Consider the following 25142-nt stretch of genomic DNA (forward strand, 5'->3'; position numbering starts at 1 on the left):
GGACAGGAGAATGCAGCACCCACAGTGACACCTGGTGGGGATGGGGAGAAAACAAAAGCTTAAGTCTGAGGAGTAGTAAGTGAAAAGTATTCTAAGACCAAAAGAGGGAAATAAATGCCATTTACAAATAACATTGTGTGTGTGTGTGTGTGTGTGTGTGTGTATACATTATTGTCAACACAAAATCCCCCAAATCTGTTATTAATAAAAAGTACTAATAGTAATAAGGATTTAGCAAGTTTGATTTAAAAATTATTTAAAAATTGCATTTTGTATACCAGAAACAAACTAGAAAAGAAAATCTTTAAAAATATATCACTTACAACAGCACCAAAATACTTAAAAATACATCTAAAAATGTGTTGAAAACACTGGATAAAGTTATAAATTTATAAAACTTTACAGAAAAATAAGACCTAAATAGCAGAGGTCTATACCATGTTCATGGGTTGGAAGATTCAATATTTCAAAGACGTAAATTCTTCCCCAAACTGATCTACAGATTCAATGCAATTCTAATCAAAAATTCAACAATTTCAGTAGAATCTGAAAAGCTGATTCTAAATGTCATGGCAATATTAAGAGCTAAAGAAAGCCAGGACCCTCTTGAAGAGGAAAGATCAAAACTTAATTATACAACCACCATCGTTACGACAGTGTGATATAAACCAGTGGGGCAGGACAGAGAGCCCAGAAACAGTCCCACACAGAAATGGGACAGCTAATCCATGACAGGTGTGGGACAGCACACAAGTGCGGGGAGGAGGGAACTGTCAAAACCAGTGCTGGAGCAACTGCTTCTCCATGTGCAGAAAGGAAACTGGACCCTGCCTCAGCCCAGATCCGAAGATCAATTCCAGATGAAAACCTAAGGAGGAACTACAAAACATCAACTTTCAGAAGAAAAATAGAGCCAAGTATGTTAGTGACCTTGGAGTATGGAGAGATTTCTTAAGCATAAACTGTAAGGGAAAGAATGTGATAAATCCAATTAGATTAAAATCAAGAACTGGCCATCAAAAGATACGACTGAAAAAACTGAAACACCACAAGCTTGGGAGGAAAAGTCTGCAATACACACAACCAAAGGTAAGGATTCCCACAAATCAGTTAGAAAAAAGACAAACCAAAAGAAAAACGAGTCTAAGACTTAATAGGCACTTAAAAAAAAGGGGTGGGGGGATCTGAATGGCCAATAGATGTGAAAAGATGCTCAATTTCATTAGTAATCAGGGAAATGCAAACTGAAACTACAATTTCAGATCCATCAGACTGGCTAAAACGTAAGTACGTCAACATCCCAGGTTGGCAAGAGCTAAGAGAACTCTCAGGCAGCGTTGGCAGGAGGGGCACGTGGTAAGGGGCACTGATAAGCTGGAAGGCAGTTCGGCACCGCCCTGTGAGCCAGAATTCCACTCCCAGGGGTGCACCTACACAAACTCCCTTTCACGTGCACCGAGGGGTTCGGATGAGAACGGTCGGAGCGACACCAGCCCTCCCAGCAAAACGCTGGGAACAACCCAGCTGTCCGAGAACACGGCCACACGAGCTGTTTCCACACAGGCAACCTCACAGCAGGGAAAACAAGCGGACTGGAACTACACTTATCAGCACGAGGAAAGCCCACAAACACGCTGCATGAAGGGAGACATGCAGCGCAATTCCATTACAGGAAAGTTCAAAACCCAGCTAAACTAAATGGTACGTCAATTAAGGATACGTTCATCTCAGTGTCAGGAAAGCGATTCCCTCTTGGGAGAGGGAAGGGGAGGCAATGGGAGAGGGGCACGCAGGAGACTAAGTACTGGCAACTCTGTTCCTTCACCTGCGTGGTGGGTTCACAGACGCTCACTTTATTATTAGCATGTAAACTGGATGCACACATTTACACACGCTACAGATTTCAAAATACAGCAAATGTTAAAGACGTGGTTTTACTTGCAACTATCGATCAGGGAAAAGCTCGCAGAGACGTTTACAGTAGGAGAGGCCAACACTTACCAGCGCTTCCTCGTAGGGCTTGTATTTTTCCAGCTGCTGCAGTGCTTTGTTATAGCTCTGAATTACTGACTCTGGTATTGGGTCTTCCGACCATTCTTCATACTCTGCAAACGTTGCCTCCATATCTATTGAAAGACGGATTCAGCCCCGTGGGTCTTGCCCCTGGGTTTTATCCCCCCCAAACACAGATAAACCCTGAGACGCAGGTGCTGCTGGCCCCTCCCACATCTGTGACTGCAGAGCTCTTACTAACCGCACCCTGAGCTCTCTGCTGAGCCTGACTTGCCTTAGACTGCCTCAAAGCACCGTCCCAGGCCGCCTTGCAACTGATCAATCAATCAGAGTAAATGAAACTAACAGCCACGCACTAACAAACTCACCTACTGTTTCCTATGTTCTAACACTTCACGTCCATTAACTCATTCGCTCCTAACAACTCTATGACGGAGGTTTTACTGAGATCCCCATTTTGCAGTTGAGGAAACACAGCAGCATCCACAGTTAACGGCAGAGCAAGGCTTTGAACCCAGGCAGTCTGCTCGAGTTCACGCTCCACTCACCATGCGGTACCGCCTCACACTGCTGTGTGAGGTGAGAGCTACAGGCCAGCTCAGTTCTAGCCTGTTTCGTGTGTCACCCAAGGATGCAACTGGAGAGCCACTTTATAACTGACTGCATCAAATCCAAGTAAACCATAAAGTAAAAAGAGAAATAATACCTGGGCTCAGGTAAAGTTGCCCAGAGGTTCAGAGGGCATGTGATGCATGACCCTGCCCGGGGACCAAGCCAGACAGCGGCACCCACCTCCTCCTGGGCCCAGAAAACCCTCCTGGCGCTGCTTATGCTGACGCTCAAAGGCTGGGCTTGCCAAAATATGTTCACCCCAAAGGAGAATCCCTCCCCAAGCTCAAGAAACTCAGACAGGAATACTCCGATCGCCCAGGCTCCTGAACCAAATCACCCACGGACGACTGGCGAGAGCCCACGTAAAACCCCCACTCTACTAGGGAGGTCACTCTCCGTGAGAGAAGATGCTCCTAATGGAACTCTTGTTCAATCACGTTTCCCCAGAAAATACAGGGGTCAGTTTGCTTCCCAAGACCTCATCTCTGCCTCCCCCACAACATCTTAACACAGGAAACTGGAAGTCAGGGAGTCGGCTTCCAGTCCTGCCTCTGACCCTCACAACCCTCCAGAGCGTTAACAATTCAAGATACGCCTTGTCCAGGGCGGCACTGCCCAGCGAGGACAAGGAAAGCAGCCCCATTGGCCTCCCTGAGATGCAGGGGAAAGCCCAGCCCCTGACGTGCCCCAGCGCGTGTGGGAGCCACGAGGGGCTGGTGCCGGGTCAGCGTCTCTTACCATAGAGTGGGATCGCCAGCTGTCGCCGGAAAAGACTGTGCACTTTCTCCAGCTGTGAATCAAAGGTTTGTTCCCGGTCAAAAGGGGAAAGGAAGCCAGCTATGGGCTAAAGAAGCAAATTCGGAGTAAATGACAAACTTTGGTTCTTCCTACTTCAAAAAACATTTCAACAAATATTTAGTTCACAATAAAAAAACTCAAAGGACCTCTTATGCATAAGATGTTGTGCCAAATGCCGCAAGGGGTTCAAAAGTAAATTTCATCACTCTACTAACTGTTGATGAAGAGGGGAAAGCAAGACACAGTCTAAGAAACGTAGCCAAAAGACTAGCACCAGGTAGAACCAGAGCATCAGGAAAGCAAAGCATTCCAAGTATTGAAGTATCGTGGCTTGCGTGGGTGGGTTCTAAGGGCTCAGTTACCATTACGGAAGGAGGGACTCAGAAAACACTCCTGGAGGAGCTGGCATCTGGGATGCACCTGCAGGCTCCCCGGCTAGTGAGAGAAGGAACTCTGGGTCGAAGGAACAGCATGAGTAAAAGCGCAGCGGCAGGAAGTGCAAGAATGCTGAGCGGAGCTCGGGGGCAGAGGACACGGGGGTCCACGCCTGACAGAGAGCGCCTCGCATGTCGGCCCTGGCTCAGCCCGATGCCTCCGTCAGGGTGCGGGGAGGGCACTGCCACCCACTGTCCAACAGGGACACAGTCAAGAAGGGACTGGGCTACGTTAATAACAATGACCTCACCAGCAGAGGGCCCGCCTCATACCAACAACTGTGCGGTCACGCGCAGAGGAGGAGGGACACTGGGGAGGGGACTGTAAAATTCTACAAATCATAGTCTAGTGTAAAAAATGCAATTATAGCAGGGTCAAATCTCTCACAGTTACTAAGGGACATGGTATCTGTACATATATACACACACATAGATATACATACACACATATACACATGTACATACACAAGTAAGATTTTCTCTCTTAGTGACTTGGTTATCCTCACCTGGAACCAGTAACCAACAACAGGAGTATTTTTAAGTATCAGGAAAAAACTGTACGGTCATCTGCTTTTTAGTCAAAGAGGTCTTTCCTGCCACTCCACAAAGACTCATGGTTTGACCGACGTTACCGCCCACCCACGAAGGGACCGGCAAAGACCTCTTTGTTAACCACGTTCTTCCGAGGCCACTTACAGACAGCCCCGACCAGACAAAGGTGAGCACGGGCCACAGAGACGGGCACTCACCCGGGCGGCTTCCACGATGGCGCTTTCGAACTCCCGGTAAGCCTCCCAGATGGCGAGCCCTTTGGTCATGTGCAATCCGACGGACGAGAGAGCCCTTTCAAACACAGAGCGGACTTTCTCAAGGCCGCCTTTCTGACCGATCCCGCCGACTGAGTACTGGCCGTACTCCAGCCAAATGTTAGGACCTTAAATGAGAGGTGTTCTATTAGTTCAGGGTATGAGACACCCCAACAGCAAAACATCTGATGCATAACAAAAGAAACAAGCCCATCGAGAAAACACTCATTCGTGCAGAAAGGGAAGAGCACGACCAACGAGCAGCCCAGTTTACCTGCACCCACACCGCAGCCTGGAGAGAACGTCTGTCTTAACCCGCATCCCTACCAGGGATCATCGGTGAGATGTGACTGCACAGACAGTACATGCCAGGCGGTAGTATGTAATATGGCTGTGATTACAAAGCTTATTCATTAAAATTGAAGGAAATCAGTGACAGAGTTCAATGAAACTAGTTATGAATCTGAGTCAACCTCCAGAAAGATTTTAAAGCCTAGGATTTTTCAACTTTTGAATCTTGATTCATTTCTAAGTCTTCTGGCCAAAATGAAACAACAAAATTTAAAGCACCAATCCTGTTACTAGAAATCTATATTTTAAAACTTCAACAACAACAAAGACCTGGTTGCCTTGTTTTTTTCACTTTCTTTTCAAACTTTTTACATACTCACTCCCGCGGCTTTAGATCAGACTAGTGAACTAAACTCTCTGTGAATGCATCGATTATGCTTACTGTACATATTTTGCCTAAGTCACTTTTCAGAGACCTGAAAATAATTTCAGATGCCCATACACTAACCTTGCTCAAATAAAAATACTAAAAAGACAAAACCAATGTGAGAATTACTGTTTTCCTGAGGCTTGTTTTTCAATAAAATAATTCTCTTTCAAAGAACGAAACTAAAGTTAGCTACTTTGTTTTCGCTCAGCAGTCTAAAAACTGCCGTATGGGCTGCAAAATAAAAATGGAAATGAACTAGCTTGAAGCCCTTGGTGAGGGTTAGCCAAGTTCACGGAGGGTCTGTGAAACAGCTCCTCCTGACAGATTACATCATGGCTCCTCCCTATATTTAAATTATCTACAGAGGGGCAAATACTATGAACAGTATTATAATTCAGAAAACCCAAGGGTGCAGAGTCCACAATGACTATGAGAGGTAAACAACAGAATGTGTCACCAGGTCCCAGGTTCCAAAACTGGCACGAAGCCCCTGCATGAGGCTGCCCCAGAGACGAAGGAACCTGACTTTCAAAATCTTTAAAGAGCCAAAGGGCCACAACCAGAACTTATCAATGGTGTATTTTTCGCCCCCCAGGTGGCCTGAAATCACTGAGTGCGCGCTGAGGAATAAAGGAGGTCTATACTTGGCATCTTCACACGTGCAGAACATAGTTAAAGACAGAAGCAAGCAAAACAAGTGACACCACTCCCATACACTAAAGTTCCAACAGTAACACCACCACCCCTCAGGCCCCCATCCACAACTACATGATCTAAGAGGCGGGGTTATCTGGCTTCCTGGCCCAAGCAGCCCCGAGGCCCTAGGGGAAGGTGATGGGACACTGACAGTAACACTAAGTGACAGCGGAGGCCTGATCAGCAGAGGTGACTGCAGGACCATTAAGGATGGAGAAACATCGCTGTCCAGGGAGGGACAAAAGGTCCTTGGACACAGAGAACTGGTGCTGTTAACGATGGCTCTGTGACATCAGGAAGGGGTGACGGGATCATCAGAAACCCGAGAACAGCACTCAGAACTCTGTCAGAGACCCTGTCGCTGCTTCTCCCAAGGGACATGCCCACAGCGGGAGTGAGGAAAGTCAGGGAAAGAGACTTAAAGAAGGGAAATTTTTTTAATATTCTTAAAAACATTTCACCCATAGCACTGTCTGATGTAGTCTGCAATGTAATGTGGAGAAACTATTTAGAGACTTATACCATCAACAGGAGAGGGTGACGGGATTTAACGGAGTAAGTCGTCCACACTTCACTCGCCCTGGTTAAATACCAAGGCCAGCGGCCAAGGGGATCTCCGTGGTGATGCAGACTCCGTGCCTCGATGCAGCAGTGGGATAAAACGTCACAGAACCACACACACGGCACCAGGGTCCCCTTCCTGGTGCTGGTTTTGTACTATAGTTATAAGATACTGGAGGAAACTGAATGAAGTAAATATACAGGACTTCTCTGTACTATGTCTGCAGGTACCTATAAATCTACAATTATTTCAAACTATAAAGTTTAAAGTTTTTTAACATTGGGGGGAAAAAAAGCATTCTGTCCATAACTTCTAAAAATCCACTCAATGTGTAAAAGGGAACCCTTAGCCACCTGGAAATACCATGTAAGCGTTCCTGGCCAGATAAATGCCAGGGGCAGCTATACTTACCCACTTCCTCCAAGTGTGTCTTCTACTTGTATTTTAAAACCAAATACCCTCAACTGAAAACCACAGACAGGGATAATAAGAACCAAGTCCACATCTTTCTCACCGCTGGACGGAGGCTCTTTTCTGGGTGGCAACATCTCACAACACAGAGATGCCCACGACAGCAGAGAAGGGTGGCCCAGTGACGCCCCCCAGACTCCCCCAGAGAAGCCCATGGGGACTCACAGATGTAGTCCTGCACCGCTCGCTCGAAGAGGTCGTACACGCGCTCCCTGTCCAGGCCGTCCAGGGCCATGCTGACCTCGTCCTGCAGCCACTCCAGCCAGAGCTCTGCAAGACAACGGGCCCCTGGCGTGAGCGCCCCGTGCCAGAGGGCGGACTGGGAGGCCTCCTCACGCAGACGCTCCATCCACTTACACAGCCGGGCACAGTCCACAGGAATCCCATCCCTAAAACCCACACCCAGCACACAGGAGGTTTATGCTTCCAAGTAAGATCAAATCTCTAAAGTCATAATAGTCTATACCTGCTGGGCATCTTCTATTTTGCAAAGTACTTATAGATATATTTTCTCTTTCAGTCTTTGTCTAGATCCTGCGTGGTGGGTGACAGTAACATCAGTAACAGTGGCATCAATCAAAGAATTTACAACATGCCAAGTGCGTGGTAAGTGTTGCACACAGGAAGCCTCGTCCAACCCATGTGCTACGAGGCAGAAACTACTGTTAGCCCCACTTTACTGCTAGGAAAACTGAGCCTTAGCATGTTTATATAATTTGCTTTCTATCACACAGCTAGAAAGACATAGAGCGAGGCAATCAGATTTCCACTTCTACATTCAGAGTTACATTCCGGAGTCCTCATGAGAAGGAGCAGGGCCAGAGCTGAACCTAGGACCTGTGCTTCCCAACTTGTTCCCAGAAGATCAATCAGGGACATTCACGGAGAGTCAGCCACAAAGATGCCCAGTGTAACTGTGTTTCAAATAAGCAAGTAAGTAGGCGTAACCTCAATGTCCAACTACTGTGGAACAAATAAGGTAGAAAACACTTAAAAGCTGTCTATCAAAGTTTAGTTATAACACATTTACAATGATCTGTTTCTGAGAGAATGGATTAAATACATAAGTACCAGAATGGGAAACAGAAAGGGAACAGGGGGAGTTTAATCACACAGGGACACTTTATCATAAAAGGTTGGGTTAAAGACATCAGGGCTCAGAGTACTGCACAATCGCAACTATGTTTTGCCAAAAACTGCAAGATGATAAGCTAAGAATCGCTGACTCTGGGTGATGGATTTTCTTCCTTCCAGCTAGACTCATATGCTCCACATTTTCTAGAAGGAGCGCGCCCCACTCTCAGCACTGAACAAAACGTACTCCCTTCGATTCTGCGTATGCGTGACAGCCGCGCGCGCGGGACGTTACCTTCGGTCAGGGGGAAGATCTCGCTCATCTTCTGGCGGGCCGTCCGCACCTTGGCAAGCTCCCCCTCCAGCCGGAGCAGCCGGATCAGGTCCACGTGGCAGTTGTAGTCGTAGACGTTGATGGACAGCTAAAAGGACAAGGAACAGAAGCTGACGTGGAAAACGCCATCAAGCAAAATAATTCAGCTTTTTTCACCGCTGGTGACGACACACGTGTCTGCCACCAACACAAAACATGTGCTGCCTGGGGGAGCCACAAAAGCAGCAATGTGTAACGTGTACCCTCAGGAAGAGGGAGGAAAGTCAATGAAAGAGGCTTCTTATCATAAACATAAAGGTCCCTCAAATCTGCTACAGCTCCTGTCAGAACACACTTGGGCTCTCTCTGAGATACAGGAGACAGTTCTAATGAAACATAAATAAACACAAAGTGTGACCTGAGGCAAGTTATTAACTTTTCTAAGCCTCCATTTCCTCATCTGTAAAATGGGATACACTACTAGCATCTAGCTCATAGGTTCTCGTGAGAGATTTTGAAAGTCAATTTAGTAACACGCATTAGCACCTGCCAGGTACACGAGAGCGCTTTTCTTGTATTAAACAAACAAAAAAATGGAAATCCCTATTGGGAGAAACAAGAATGGCAACAGACTGGTACCTGACGAGGCTGAGATCACTACATAAAGGCTTAATTTTATATTGCAAATTTTTCAAACTGAAAGTTAATAAACTAAGATAATTGCTTCAAAAGCTATCATACATCTGAGACAAAGGAAAACTAAAAGAATCTGTCACTAGCAGACTTACTCTTAAAGACCAGCTAGAGGAATTTCTTCAAACAGAACAGAAATCTTAGAGCACCAGGAAGGAAAGAAGGGAGAGCAGAGATGTGTTAAGTACAGGAGATGATCCTTCCCTTCATGAGTTTTCTAAATTGTGTGCGATAACTGAAATAAAAGTCCTGAGACTATCTGATACCCAAAACAAGGGCATTTAAAAGGAGGAGTGGTAAAGGGGCCTCCATGGGGAAAAGATTTCCACACTTCACTCAGCAGTAAGAAATAGATACCATGTGAGTCAAATATACTGCAACACTCAAAGCGACCACTGAGCGACTATATAAAGCAACGCTTCAAAATCACTATAAATAAATCAAGATGGAATCCTAAAGAATGTTCAAGTAACCCATAGAAAGGAAGGAAAAGAGAAGCAGAAGAACAAGAAATACAGAAAACAGAAAATAATAAAATGTCAGGCTTTAGACCTAACATAATAATCACCTTAAAAGTATACAGTCTAAATATACTAATTAAAAGGCAGAGAATGGCAGAGTGCATAAAAACACAACCCAGCTGTATGCCGATTACAAGAAACTCAAATTCAAGGGTGTACGCAGATTCAAAGTGAAAGGATAAGGAAAGATACAGCATGCAAACATTCATCACAAAGAAGCATTAGTGCCTATATCAGTATCACATAAAGCAGACTTCACAGCAAAGAAAATTATCATGAGATAAGGTGGGACAGGACAGGACATAATGATAAAAGGATCAACCCACCAGGAAGACAAAACAACCCTAACTGTGTATGCACCAGCCAAGAGAATCTCAAAATAGATGCAACAAAAACTGATGGAGCTAAAAGAAGAAACAGACTCATCCACAATAATACTGGGGATTACGGCATCCCCCATTTCAGCAACTAAAGGAACTACCAGATAATCATCCAGGACACAGAAGAATTCAACACCATTAACCTGCATTGTCTAATTGATGTACATAGACAACTCCACCCGACAGTAACAAAATACACATTTTTCTCGAGTGTCCAAAGAACACTCACTGAGACCATATCCTCAGCCCTAAAACTAATCTCAACAAACTTAGAAGAAATTAAATCACACAGATCATGTTTTCTGATAACAAGAGAATCAACCTAGAAATCAGTAACAGTAGGAAAATCTCGAAACACTTGGAAATTAAATAATACACTTGTAAGTAATGTATGGGTCAAAGAGAGAGTCTCAAAGACAATTTTAAATCCATACAGCTGAATGAAAATGAAAATACAGCAAATCAAAATAAGTGGACTGCAGCTAGCACAGGGTGGAGAGGAAAACTTACAGAACGAAATTCATGCACAGAAAGAACGATACCCCACGCCTACAGGTCTGCAAGGCTAGTTCAGTCTCTGAAAATCAGTCACCATATTCCACTGCATCACAGACTAAAGCACAAAAACCATGCTGTCAATTGATAGATAAAGTGCATCTGACAAAATCCAACGACCATTCACAGTAAAACTCTCAGCAAATTAGGACTTTACCAAAATTACAACTTTTTGCTCCGTAAAAGATTCTGCCAAGAGGCTGCAAAGACAAACTACATATCTGACCAAGGACTAATATCTAAACGATGTAACTCCAAACTCAACAGTAAAAAACAAACCAATTAAAAAGCAGGCAAAAGACAAGAACCAACATGTACATTCAAAGAGGACACCGACGGCAAGCTCAGTGCACAGGAACAGCGTTCTGCATCTGTAGCTCCAAGGGAAATACCAGCTAAGACCACGAGTTATCATTACACACCTCGCAGAGTGGCCAAAATGAAAAACAGTGACACCACCAAATGCCAGAGAAGATGATACTGAAAACCTGGATCGCTCCTACATTGCTGATGAGAACGCAAAATGGTACAGCAGCTCCAGGAAGACAGTTTGGCAGTTTCTTGTAAAATTCAACACACAACCATCGTGTCACCCAGCAAGTGCACCCTTGGGCATTTTTCCAGAGAAATAAAACCTATGTTCACACAAACCCCTCTACAGGAATGGGCGCAATAGCTGCTCCTGACAGCCAAACCTGGTAACTAACCAGACTTCCTTCCGTGGCTGAATGGTTGGACTAACCGTGGGACACCCACACCACAGATACTCCTCAGCCCTGATAAGGAACATTGAATAAGCACATGACTCAGATGAATCTTGAGGGAATTATGCTGAATGAGGAAGGCTGATCCCAAACGGTTACATGCCATATGATTCCACTTACGTAACATTTTTGAAATGATAAAATCATGGAAGTGGAGAACAGACTAGGGGTTGCTAGAGGTCAGGAACTGTGAAAGGACTTGAGGACGATCCCTTGTGATGACAGAACTGATCTGTGTTGGCTATATTAACATCAACATGTGGTTTGTAATACCTACTACAGTTTTACAAAAGGTTACCTTTGGAGGACACTGGGTAAAGGGTACACAGGATCTGTCTATATTATTTCTTACAACTGCAGGGAAATCTACCATTATCTCAAAATGAAACTTTTTTTTTAAACTTTCAAAAAAAAAAACGGGGGTATGGAGGTTACATTAAGTCTATACACCAAGATCAGACCAGTATCCACTCTTCTAACATCTGCCATGGCATTTCAGCAGTATTTCCCTCTCCAGAGATGACAGAGTGCCTGTACATCACTCAATTAACACTCCGCCGCCTGACAACAGACCCTCAGTATTCTAGACACTAGCTGCCGCACTGAAGCACACACAGGAGGATTTATCTTTGCAGGTCGCAAGTCTCAGCAATGAGTTAGACCATGGAACTGACACAGGACAGACAAACGGACCACAAGAACGATGCAGAGTGCCCGGAAACAGACCCCCGCACACAGAAAATACAGCGCGGGCACACATACATCCACCAAATACAGAGGTGGCGCCGGTTACATCCACTGAATAGAATTCATGACCCCAGTTTGAAAAACACTGACTGAGGGAAACTCTCATACAGGTTCAAGGGCAGCAGTTTAATAGGAACAATGTTCCTTGTAGCTTGTTTGTAATAGGGAAAAAAACTGTACACAATTCAAACCCTGGAACAACTGACAGACTCTGGGCTCCTCACACGCTGGGGTTCCAAATATTCAGCACGCAACACGGCTGGATCTTGGGGAAACACTGCTGAGTGAGCAGAACCAGCAAATGACATATCGTACGATACGCTTTTTTAAAAGGTTCAGAAATGTGAAATAGGTAAACAAGGACCTACTGCATTGCACAGCGAACCACATTCAATTTCTTATAAGCTACAACGGAAAACAATCTGAAAATATATGTAAACATATGTATGTATATGTACAACTGAATCGCTTTGCTGTACACCTGAAACTAACAGTATAATTCAATTACACTTCAATAAAAAATAAAATTTAAATTTAAAAAAAAGCTCAAGGCGGGGAGTAGGTAGAGCTTAGTGGTAGAGCGCCTGCAAAGCATGCACGAGGTCCTGGGTTCAATACCCAGTGCCCTCATTAAAAAAAATAATAGATGAATAAACCTAATTACCCACTCCAAAAAAAGTGGACAATATAGTGCTGAGGGATGCAAACTTAGGTGATACAGTTATCCAGAAGGAAGCACACACGATTCAAGGGAGCAGTCACCTGGGCTGTAGGAGAGGGGCAGGGGGAGGGTCGGGGCAGGGGGAGGGTCAAGGCAGGGCCATGCAACAGGGGAGAGGCCGTGGGCACAGCGACAGAGGTGATGCAGCTCTCACTCTCGGACCGGCCGGAAGAGTAAGGGGTGTTCCTTTCATCACCAGCCTTTACAACTGACAGATGTGAGCTGCTCTGTATGTGTCAAATTACATGCAAAGAGATAACAGATAAGCCCACGATCTGTTAATTTTTTTTTTAATTTTAAGACCTTCAGCAATGTTGTCCTGCTCATGATTTATAAACATGAAGGCAGAGCCCACCATGATTATATGATGGGCTGAAGAGGACGGGACCAGGTCGGGACACGCGTGTTCCAACGTCCACTGGTTCTGTTTCCCCGTCTGTACCCGGCGCTGGAGTTCTCCTCTGGACCCCAAGTGGCCTGCCGTGACGCACTGATGTCTCAAAATCGACTATCAAGTGCATCACACAAGTAACAACAGTGAGGTAAGTGAAGACGGTAAGGTGTCCTCTTCTCATGAAGGAACAGGCTCGGTCCCCCGTCTCCCCACCACTCACAACTCGCCTGGGTCCGAATGTGTTTTCTGAGCACAAAGAGGGTGGGGGGAGTCCCTCCAAGCCAGCATGAGTGATGTCTGTGCAAGTGCCCTTCATGTGAACACCATACGTATGAAGGTCACCAGAGTACAGGAACTGTCTCTAAGATGGTTTTTGGTCTAAATTTCTGATTTTTAGGCCCAAATAATGAAGATATTACAGATGGAGAGATGCTCCAAGAGTATGGACACTGAATGTACACTGAGATGTGCTTAAGGGACCTTCCCAGAGAGGTCGATCAGGGCTGACAGATGAGAACACGCGCTGGTCTATTCTGGTCTCAGAGCATTGTTAACGACAAAGAATGTTTTCAAGAAAGAGGCAGCTCAGCCAGTGTGCAAAGTGATCTGGGAACTGATTTCCTAACTCTGTAACAGCACAACGTGGCCCTGGCCTGGGGGTGGAAAAGCAGTAGAGAGGCCTGGGGGAAAAGACACAGGGCTGCAATCACGGGAAAGAGGGGGAGGGAGGAGGGAGCAGGTCCTGACAGAGGACCTACTATGCGCTGAACTGTGCCCAGAGCTTTACACACATCGTGTCACTTAAGCTCCACAACAGCCCTGGGAGGGAAGCACTGTCACAACCCTCCTTTTACCACCTGGGACACCAGGCTCAGAGCGTGGACATAACCTGGAAGGCACTTTCGGTTTCAGGCCACACATACAAAATAGTGGGAAATCTCTGCTTTTGGTACACGGGCAGATACCATAACTAATTGCGAGCTTTCGTAAAATACACTCAGGGGTGAGAACTGGAACTCAAAAACACCATGAGGCCGAGCTTTGCACAGGCCTACCTGGAAGCTATCCATCCTCATGCTCCACCGTAAGACAAGTTACAGCAGGGACCAGAGGCTGTGGGATTCGGATGAAGTGGGAGGAAGTTTTGGAGAAATTGGAAAAGTCCATTTCTGGACCCTAAGACAAAGAGGATAAAGCCAGGCACTCTTCAATTCACCACCACTTGCCACACCCCATCCTATGTGGTCCCACCTTCGATGGCCTGAGGCAGGGAACAGCCAGCCGACCTCTGCCCTGACCCACCCTCCTCTCTAGCAAGCTGGGTACCCTCATCAAGGACTTGACCTCTCTGCTTCCGAGCATCCTCTACCACAAAAACAGGTAATCCTATTTCCTCTACAGAGTAAGTTCATGGCCAGAAGTCTGAAGAACAGATTTCCCTCAGGACAGGGACACTGTCAGCCTGGCACCTCAAATTACACTGCATTTGCTGATTGAACTTCAGCACGCTTATTCATAAAAAGCAGAAATCTAACCACCTCTGTACCCCCAACTGGTTCCCCTGACACTCAGATGGGATGACAGGTGGGACAGGTACACCAATCGATGATATCACTGTTGCACAACGTAAGAATATCCCCACCGCAGAGGACGTTACAAGGAACCTCACACCCAGCAAGTTAAGTGAGAACCCCCAGCTAACAACTTCACATCACTAAGTGACTTCACATCCACTGTGGCGTTTGGTCCGCAGACAAAACCTGGAAAAGTGCCTATCTCCTTATGAGTGACTTTGAGCAAATCATTTCATCATTCATTCTGAGCCTCGGTTTCCTCATCTGTAAAATGAGAATATGTTCAAGTTTTCTGTTTGCCCCTCTAAATCCACTCCACCCTCTCTCCCCGCTGTCCTGTGCCCCACTGTGTGGACCACATGGATGGGGTCTCTGGTTCTCTTGCTTCCGGTAGTTTACCCAACAGAAGGCACCAGAGGATGCTTGGAGGGAGGAAGAGAGGTAGGTGAGCGTATTTCTTCCCCAACCCCAATCCCTGATGGGAACCTGGGGCTGCACCCTTGACCCAAGCTCTCCACTCCTCTCAGATGCCCTCTCCACAAAAACTATTCAGAAAACGGGTCACTCCTCTCAGCTCTTCAAGCCTAAAGGTGGACACAAGACCCTGCTGTTACTGGCCCTGGAATACTGAACCTTCACTCCTGCTATCCCTGCCCTGGACACAGTAGTCCCTTTACTTACGTTTCCTCAAACTAGCCTAATTTAAACGTGTCTAAATTTCCTGCTGGGATCCTTGATGACATGGGAGATACCACCACCTGTATCTCATAAGGTTACAGATTAGAAATCACAATATTAGTGCCAGGCACTAGGCTCTAATCACCGTTATGATAATTCCACGTGCGGGAACTGTTTTTCTCAATCTACAGGTGAGGAAGCCGAGGCTCAGAGAAGTTAAGAAATTCGCCCAAGCACAAGCAGGTGTGGAAAAGCTAAAACTGGGGACTTAGCCTCCAGACGCTGAAATCTTGACCTCTGTATTTCTATTATCATCGTCATGGTCAATATTTTTCCAACCACTCCATTTCTCATCATCGCCGTCATTCCTACAGGCAAGTAACTCTTACCAATAGAATTTAATTTCTAGTGCTGGGCACAGTTTAATGGCGTGGCTAAGAGCGGGAGGCCTGGAGTCGGTTCAAAGTTCCAGGCCTGACTCGCTACTCGCAGGAAGTGTAAATCGTGAGCAAGAGTATTTCCTCCACCGGGAGCCTGTTTCCTCCCCTAAAGCGGGAAATACACTCTTTCCTTTACTGGGTCCTTGCGAGGATTCAAGGGACCGTTATCAATAGGATAATGGTTACAAAAGCACCGGGCCTCGGCGGTAATAAAGCCGCCGAGGCCCGGGGAGGCGGGCCGGGGCCTGGGAACCTGAGGGAAGGATCCCGCTGCCCGCCCGGGACCCACCTGCTCCTCCAGCCGCTCTATCTCCAGCTGGTTCTTCTCCTCCTCTTCGTCGTACTCCCATTCGTACTCCCCGGGGGAGCTCTCCGCCGAGGAAGCCATGGCGTACTCCTCATCTCCATCGCTCTCACTCACGCCTTCCTCCTGCTGGTCCCACCCTGGCCCCATGGTCTTGTACGTTGCAGCGGCCACAGCCCGCGATAATACTTTCCTCCTGGTCCTAGCCGCCTTAGCCTCATCTTCCTCTCCCTCGGCCTGGGGCCCGGCCTTGGACTCAGCCTCCGCTTCTGAAGCCGATGCTGCGGCCGCCGTCGCCATCTTAAGCTTCCAGCGACTCTTGGGTCCTCAGTCGGCCGCCGAAGACCCGCTGAAATAGGAGCTGCCCGCGGCACGCGCCTGATCAAAAACCCCGCTCTCTTGCCATCTAAGGAAAAACTACGAGCCTCACATGGCGAAGAAATCTCGCAGTACACGAAATTCATGTTACTTCATGTACTTTTAATAGTTCTCGTCGGAGAAAAAAGCTCACTAACAGGGCATTTATTCCATCACAAGTTTGGACAGAAGTTGGGTCCTTAGACCGGAAGTGGAAGCCATAGAGGAAGTCATGGAGTAAGCGTGATGATTGTCGTTAAGGATTTGGCGCCATCTTGAGAAGGTCGTAATGATTCTTGCAATAAATGTATTACTTACTAGTCTGACCTGGCGCTTGGTTCAGTCTCCCCAGCAACTAAGCCTCACAAGCAGAGAAAAGCCCAAGTCCTCGAAGAAGAATCGACTGCACCATTCATGAGAAAAAGTCGTTTTCCAAAGAGATTCCTCCCCTTTACGTAATGCCTGGTGCCTAGTAGTTAAATACACATGTGAGTTTTCTGGTTTTATAGGATCATATTCTACAAACCAATGTTAATAAATTACACTACTAAACGTTTACTTAGAAGCTCTTCATTGCCCGGCATTGCCACATAAATTGTGACAATTTGCTCTTTTAAAAATAGAGATCGAGACATTAAACATACATTTTTTAAAATCAGGGAGAAGTATTCGCTTCTTTAAGCTTCCCATTTTCTGAGGAAGGAAAGTCTTGGTCTGTTTATTTATTGCCTTTCTACCTCATTAACAAGCTTAATTATGTCAGAAATTATGTCTGTTTTCCTTTCCGTTGGAGCACCCTGACAAAACCTCAACACATATTTGGTCAAAGGATGAAAGAATTGTCCTTGAATGAGTATAGAAGAGAAGATCGAGGTTTAGAAAGACGATGTGGTTCAACTAGGATCACACAGCCAATTAGGAGCAGAACTGGAATTCTAACTCAGGGTTTTCCAAGTTTTAATCAGTCCCAACTGCGTCTAACTCTCTGGGCAACCTCGGACAAGTTACTAAGCCGCTCTGATCCTCAACTTCCTAAGCTGCAAAGTGGGGCTAAGAAAGATAGACTGGTTGATCCTCTGCGTCGCATTCTGGCTGTGAGCCCTGTCAAGGTACACTTGGGTCCCACACTTCAGCCTGAGGTTCCCCAGATCCAGAACCCAGCACGCTGGACAAACTCTCCTGCGACTGCAGACCTCTGGGATCCGCGCCCCGCCCGCCGCGGAGGGGCGTGGTCAAATCGGGGCCAGAGCGCAGACACGTGCACGGAGCGGAAAGGCGCAGGCGCCAAGTCGCCGGGACGTTAGAGGGCGCACGCGCCCCGCCCCTCGGCCTCACACTCGGCTGCGCAGGCGCAAGCCCGCAAGATGGCGGCGGCTGGAGTTGGCCGTCTGAGGCGGGCGGCGTCGGTTCTGCTGCTCCCGGCCCCCCGTCTGCCCGCCCGGGAGCTGTCAGCTCCGGCTCGGCTCTATCACAAGAAGGTAGGGGCGGGCGAGGGCGTGCGCGGGGCCCGTCCTGGGCAGGGGGGCAGGAGTGCGAGGACCGCTCAGAGGACTTGGGCGTCCTAGCGGAGGCCGGGCCCAAAGAGGAGTGGCCGCCGGGCTCTGCGCTGCCCAGGTAGGGCCGTCCGCGGCCGTGGATGGAGGGGCCGCCCCTCGCACGAGTCCTCCTCGACTGACTTTCTTGTCGCTGTTCAGGGGCACTAAGAATGACAGCTCAAGCCCCTCTAGCGGCCATTGCCCGTGGGCCCCGCCGCTGGCTGCGATCTCGCGCATCCAGCCTTTAAACTTCCCAACTGCCCAGGAAGGAGGGTCCTGCTCTGACCTGCCAGCCAGACTCCAAGGACAGACACACACAGCAGCGCGGGCTCCGGCTTCAGCCAAGGCCACTGCCCTGGCCAAGTGACCTTGGGCAAGTCACTGCCCCGCGCTTAACCTGTTTCCCCACTTGTCTAGTGGGGTCTTAGCAGTCCCCCTCCCTGAGACCATGCCTTTGGGGTCCTCGGCCCGGTGCCTGACACACGGAGGCCACTTAGGGTGCTGCTGCTGTCATTGTCGTAGGAGCTCAGAGCCTTCAAGTGGAGCCAGACACGTAACCAACGGTCATAACGTTTTTATTTTTGTTTCTTCTCGGGGGGGGGGCAGCTACGAGTACAAATAGGTGCCTAGTTTGCAGCCCTGACCTTCCTGGGGCGTGAAGTCCCTAAACGAGATTCTCTCACTTGGGAAATGGTTAACTAAAGAATGCAGTCAGTCAACACAGGGCAGAAAGTCCATACTGGGGGCACAGGTATGCTCAGTGGTCCTGGATTCAATCCTCAATACTTCCATTTAAAAAAGAAAGAAAGAAAAAGAAAATCCACATTGGACATTACTTTGTAGGTCCTGGGCTTACAAGTCAAATTCCGTGGTCTGATAGGTGGTGGGGTAGGGGACTGGAAGTTTGGGAAACTTAAGGGCTGACTGGTAAACAAACCTCAAGACTTTTAAAGCTCTCAGTGTGCCAGTTTAAATAAATGCTTATCTGTTCTGGCTTCAGTGCGTTTGCCCAAGGACTTCACTCCTCCTCCATCCAGGGGTGTGTGTTGTTGACAGTACACGCGGAATTAATTTGGCGCTAAGCAGCCTTTCAGCCACCAGGGTGCTCTGCTGCACCAGCGAGATTTCAGGGCCCTGAAACACAGAAACGGGACCGTTGTCATTTATTAATCGCACACAAATGGACAGACGCCACAGCATTGTTCTTCCTGTAAGAATCTCCTTGAGGCTTCTGGGAAATCCTTCCATTTCTGGACTCTACTTATTTTTAGATTTCTGAGTAGTAATCATTATCCTTTGACAATGTATTTTATTTGGAAATTACAAAGATGATGTTTGAGCCCAAATCTGGTGACGGATGGTTAAAGGTCAAGTAATTATTTGTGGCTCAAAACCCTATGGAATTAAGACATGATTTTGCTGATTTTTCTCCACTATCTTGCATCTCTGAAGGTGGCTAGAGAGGAGATACAAAAAGACTTTGGGTCACAAGTGGTTCTCACTGACATGAATGTAAGCCTTCCTCCCAGAGTTAAATTTGGTCCTGAGTGATTGCCTGCCAGGTTCGGGTTGCTAACTTCCCGGAGCTTGCCATCAAAGTCAGGGAGAGCAATACCCCAAAAAAGAGTGATTGTGATTTCTCTTAACTGTCTCTTTGCAGGTTGTTGATCATTATGAAAATCCTCGAAATGTGGGGTCCCTTGACAAGACATCTAAAAATGTTGGAACCGGACTGGTGGGGGCTCCAGCATGTGGCGATGTGATGAAATTACAGGTAGCTCTGGTCTCCATCTTTCCTGGTGGTAATGGTGATCCCTTTGTTGTACAGTGCTTCGTAGTTGATGGAGCACAGCACAATGCTTTTGGTCCCCATCTTGATTCCTGTGACACGGGATGCGTCATCATTATAAGTGATTCAAGCCAGGGCTGAATCCTGGTCCTACTGATCCACTACACTGACCCTTCCTGACACAGTAAACTGACCTCACTTTTGTACTTACTGTATCAGCTTAAATTCCAACTTCAGCTAAGTAAAAGCTGTTGTGACTTTCACCGATCAAAGGAAAACCACAGCCATTCAGTTAGCAATAAATCAAACCTCCCGCAAGTGGGAGACAGCGCGCTGCCTGGCACTTTCGGGTAAACCGGAGCTCTCTCCACATCTACTTCATCATGGTGGGTGGGCAGCTCGCCAGGTGGCTTCATGCCTATCTTGGGAAACAGAAACAAGGCAGGAGGGAACCACTAAATGCAATTTGGTGCCGAAGGAAAAAAAGCATTCACCAGAGGCATTTATTGCAGGCTCCCTCAGTGTTTAAAAATGCAGGTCCACCCAGCAGCTGGGAGTAGAAGTTCACATCCAAAACTCAGGCTAGGGTTCGGGGGAAAGAAAACAGGAGGAGGCGTATTTTTTTCAGCTGATCTTACCAGCTAGGCCTGTATAATTCGGTGTGGTTGTTCCTACTATTCACCTTTCATCACCCAGCTCTTTGAAACAAAGGCAACTCTGTAACTAATGCCAAAACCTTAAGCGTGGAGAACAGGACCAGAGCTCTCGGAGTGCCCCAGGGGCCCTCCGTGAGTGCCAGGTTCTACAGGGCGGCACCAGAGTCGCTGCTGACTCCTGCCTCTTTTCTAGATTCAAGTGGATGAAAAGGGCAAGATCGTGGATGCCAGGTTTAAAACGTTTGGCTGTGGTTCTGCAATTGCCTCCAGCTCGTTGGCCACGGAATGGGTAAAAGGGAAGACGGTACGTTTCTGCCAACTGGACAAAATCGAATCATTCCCCACAAACCTGGCTCTCAGTTAAGGGAAGGGTCCAGTTATATTGAAAAAAAAAAAGTAACTATGATTTTTTTTTTCCTAAATAAATTCTTCTTCACATTGGGAATTGTGGATAATTCTGTGAAGTGTTTTTTAGTTTGAAGCCGGGGGGTTGTTGATCATTTTTGTTTGGAGGTTTTGGAGGTATTTTGGTTTTTATTATATAGAAAATAGATCCTCACCTCCCCCTCGAAGAAAAAAGAAGTGAAAAGAACTCCTTGGCTTTCTCCAAGGTCACTGGTGATGTTATCATTTCTTAGACGTCTGAGTCTGCTCCGGCTGTTGTCGGGTAGCAGTTTGTTTAGTTTATTTCCTCCCATCGTGTTTCAGGAAGGACTGCAGGTGGCTTATGAGGATTTGTGAAATAACAAACTAGCCTTTCTAAAATCCTGCTGTCATTAAAACCTCTCAGAAAAGCCAAACTGCAGGTGTGTGTCTTTGCAGCCCCAAGGGGCCGAGTTCAGGGAGCTGAGTGCTGGCGGCGTGTGCTGGGGGAGCTGGGAAGCCCTGGAGCAGAGCCCTCCGCCAGGCCCCGTGCTGCTGCTTCCTGCAGCTCAGGGCCTTCTGGCTCGCAAGCCTCTCTGAGCCACAGAACTAGAGACCTAACCGGTTCTGGCTGAAGGTGGCTCTGGAGTGATTTGTCCAGAACTATCCTCAGGGAAAGGAAGTGAGGAGACAGGGCACCTGTGCTCCCAGGACCCGGCCCTGTAGGTGCTGTGAGTGTGACCAGAAAGGGGGGTGGGGAGGGCTTTCTCTGACCTTGAGATCCTCCCATTAGATCAGGAACAGAATTTGAACCGTAACTGAGTGAGATTGGGAAATCGGGGGGCAGGTGGGGAAATCTGGCTTTCCTAAAGGCAGCGGGGCTCTCTTCCACATAGGGCTGCCACACATTATGCCCTCGGGCTCTCGACCAAACCCCAGGCGTCCTTTCCAGTCCATCTAGAGGAGAAAGATTCTCTCATAGGCAGGGGACGAGCCCAAAGAGCTCTCAGCCCAAGAGCTGTCTGTGCGCCACCTCACCCCCCGCTTCCATGATGCCACGTAGCATTAAGAGTTGAAGGGATTTATCCTGAACACTGGGTAAGACTTGAGTTGCTGGCCTCAAGCAGATCCCTAAGAGACTTCTTACAGGTTCTGCTCCTGACTCGCAGCAGTGTCTGGCAGCCTTGCCCACCCCAACCATCCAGTGCTGGGGTGTATACTTCACCCTGAGAATCCCAGCTGCAGCCTGGACTTGGAAGTGGGGGTCCTTTGTTTGAGGTTACTATGTGGAAACCATCCCCCACCACCCTGTCGCAAGGGCCTCTTCGGCCCCTTTTATTTTCCGTCCCACTGCGTAGAGCATCACTAAAACTGCCCGTCTTTCCCGTCTGCCTCCCAGGTGGAGGAAGCCTTGACCATCAAAAACACAGACATCGCCAAGGAGCTCTGCCTGCCGCCTGTGAAACTGCACTGCTCCAGTGAGTCTCCCCTCCCCAGAGTGCCAGCGGGCCCGGACAGCGGGGCATCACTTTTGTGACAGAGTAGTGGCGAGTCCTTTTTGGTCCCGGAGTCCACCTTGACAACCCTCTGAGGGTTGGAGCTCGTGGGGTCTGCTTGTAACCTCCAGGTTAGTGCCCAGGGTCTCACCGCCCTCTCCAGGAGGGTCTTCCAGGAGGCGGGCGGTGAGCCAGGCATTGTGCTGAGCACATCATGGCCTCACTTCTGAACCTCAGAAACGTCCTCTGGTCCACAGAAGGCGTCACTGCCTCCCCCCGGCACGGATGAGGGAACGAGGACTCAGCTGAAAGCACCCGTCACACAGCCCCTGAGCAGGAGAGCCAGCATCCAAACCCAGTCACTGATCCCAGAGTCCGTGTCATTCCCACCCCTCTGTGGTGAAGTGAGGTCACTTAGGGAGAAAGCGCAGCGCTCACCGTAATCCTGTTTGCTGTGCGCTGTATCACTTCCTTTCCAGGTGCGCCCACTGCCGGGGTCTGCATCTGCTGTATATGGATGACTAAGCCGGGTTGTGCAATATCCCCCTCTTCACTGTCCTAAGAGAAAGCCCAGATGCCTTAAGATTTACACTTGGCTTTCCAGTTCAGACTCTGTCTTAAACCTAAAGCTTTTCCATCTTCTCTCAAGCTTCTGGGGAAGGGGGAATGGGAAACAACAGCCTTAAGTTACTGGTAGACATTTACTGACCAAATTCATTAAAAATCAGCAGAGAGGCAGGCCTCTTGCCAGGGTAAGACTCACAGGAGAAGTGAGCGCCAGGGCAGGGACCAGCTAACGCTGTCTTCAGGAAGTCTGCTAAGACCCGAGTTCTTTCCACTTGAGCTGGAATTTCAGATACCCGTGAATAAAGGCCCTGGCTTGTAAGCATTTTCACATGGTTTCAGAGAAACCCCAGCCTTTTCACTAGGCTGTCCTGGGTACTGAAACCTCTAGCCAGTGCTCTCTGCTGTCATCCCAGCTCTCTCCATTTTTATTTTCCCCATTGCTTCCCTTTTAACATCAACTCCAAAATAAAAGTTTCAAACTTAGGGTCACTGAAGAGTGACAGCAAACACCATGCCGTCAACAGACTGGCATGACCCACGTTACAGCAGCCACAGTCACCAGCATCCCCCGCATTTGTCCTGACTCCTGTGTGGGCAGCTGAGAACTCACGGTCGTTGTGTCCCTCCTGTGTATAAAGTCCTCGAGGACACCATCCCAGCAGGAAAAGCATGACTGTCCCAGTTTTACAGAAGAGAGTGTAGATTCCAAGAGGCTAAGGAACCCACCTAAAATCCTGGGTGTCTGACCCCAAGTCTGTCCTCAGAGCCACCCTGCGGGAGTAATCCTGCTCAGAAAGCAGCTGTCGGCTGGCCGAGAGCTTGTTCCTCACCCCCAGCACCCTGGCAGGGGACTCTCTTAAGCCTGTCCCAGCACCACTGCCTCCAACTCTTAAAGATTCTCTGCCTAAGACCATCTCTGCAGATTCTGGACACTTAGGCTCACTTTCCTTCTCTTACTTCCAGTGCTGGCCGAGGATGCCATCAAGGCTGCCCTGGCTGATTACAAACTGAAACAAGAACCCAAGAAAGAAGAGGCCGAGAAGAAATGAGCCGTCGGCGAAGCCGCCCACAGGTCACACCTGCTTCTTGCCCACCCGCCGTGCAGTCACGCAGAAGCCCTCGCACTACAATTAAAGAGCTACGAGATCCGCACATTTGCTCTTCACGTTGTGACTCCAATGCAAGCAAAATACAGTCGAATTGTTCTGAATCCTGTGGTTTCTTTCAGTTCGCTTTTATCGCCTTAACCCAGTTCATGTCTGTTTGAATTGTGTGTGTGGCCTCCAAACTGAAATCGATGGTGAAGTCTCGCATTCGGGGAGGCACGAAGTGCACAAATGTCTGATTTTACCTGAATCTATTTTGGGGAAGATTACCGATAGAATGCCTTGGTAAGATTATTTGCTAGAACCAAGTATTGTACATAAAATAGATTTGCATATATAATAAATAAAAGAATGGAAGACGATGTTTTTCTCTGGTAAGCCTTGTCTCTTGGGTCCCTCACTCACCTGAAGGTGCTGCCCACAGCCCCTTGGGTTTTGCAGACTCTGGACCACGACTATGCCTGCACCTTTCCCAGCAAACTGGGCAGTAAACACCACACACGGAGATTTTTACAGAGCCGAATGTCGGTAATGTTTTATGAAACAGGAGGGAAGGTGAAAGGAGAGGTTGCAAATGAGTCCAGGCAATTTCTTTTTGTAATTTCACTGGTTTGTGAAATCCTGAGATCTGAGGAACGCTGCCTTGGACGCTCCCCTAAAACTGTGGATCAAACACACAAAGAGGTCTGGGGGGTGAGTTTAAAATGTTGATTTCTAGACCCAGGACCCTGCTTGCTGTAGGTCTGAGCCCGCAGTTCCAATACCTGACTTCGGAGAGCCTCTGGGGAGGTTTTGTGCGCTGGCAGCTGAGCCCAGCCATCGGGGAGAAACTTCCTTTGCCCACTTGCTGTCTTGCAGGAGTGTGACACTTAAGTAGTCTTCTGAACTGTCTGTGCACGAGCAGTGACCTAAAGTTTAAAAACATCCACGTCTGGTAACAGACGCTCTAATCTCTGTCCCCCCTCCCCCGACCTGCCCCCAGGGCTGACGGGGAGGCGGGCA

The 25142-nt window shown here is 47.9% G+C and overlaps 2 protein-coding genes and 1 long non-coding RNA gene across 5 annotated transcripts in view; 2 read left to right on the top strand and 1 right to left on the bottom strand.

The window, feature by feature from the left end:
- Window positions 1–16599, bottom strand: part of SART3 (spliceosome associated factor 3, U4/U6 recycling protein) — a 31508-nt gene extending 14909 nt beyond the window's left edge. For 2 of the 3 annotated variants that reach the window (XM_032472022.1, XM_032472020.1), the window contains exons 1-6: window positions 16257–16599; window positions 8483–8609; window positions 7279–7383; window positions 4607–4791; window positions 3364–3469; window positions 2002–2126 (exon numbers count right to left, since the gene is read on the bottom strand). In XM_032472022.1, coding sequence (XP_032327913.1) covers window positions 2002–2126; window positions 3364–3469; window positions 4607–4791; window positions 7279–7383; window positions 8483–8609; window positions 16257–16571 — 963 coding nt within the window. In that variant the 5' untranslated portion in view covers window positions 16572–16599. The remainder of the gene's footprint in view (window positions 1–2001; window positions 2127–3363; window positions 3470–4606; window positions 4792–7278; window positions 7384–8482; window positions 8610–16256) is intronic. The other variant, XM_032472021.1, reaches the window with a different exon arrangement.
- On the top strand, window positions 802–14250 carry LOC116660996. The gene is made up of 4 exons (XR_004316738.1): window positions 802–1089; window positions 7634–7719; window positions 13183–13423; window positions 13673–14250. It is a non-coding gene; the product is annotated as an uncharacterized LOC116660996 (long non-coding RNA).
- Window positions 16600–17940: 1341 nt separating the features above from the next.
- On the top strand, window positions 17941–24502 carry ISCU (iron-sulfur cluster assembly enzyme). The gene is made up of 5 exons (XM_032471456.1): window positions 17941–18106; window positions 19824–19937; window positions 20802–20912; window positions 22371–22449; window positions 23998–24502. The coding sequence occupies exons 1-5, from the start codon at window positions 17993–17995 to the stop codon at window positions 24081–24083; spliced, it is 504 nt and encodes a 167-aa protein (XP_032327347.1). The 5' UTR covers window positions 17941–17992; the 3' UTR covers window positions 24084–24502.
- The last annotated feature ends 640 nt before the right edge of the window (window positions 24503–25142 follow it).

The sequence above is a fragment of the Camelus ferus genome, chromosome 32, assembly GCF_009834535.1.
Source record: "Camelus ferus isolate YT-003-E chromosome 32, BCGSAC_Cfer_1.0, whole genome shotgun sequence".
Taxonomy (NCBI): Eukaryota; Metazoa; Chordata; class Mammalia; order Artiodactyla; family Camelidae; genus Camelus; species Camelus ferus.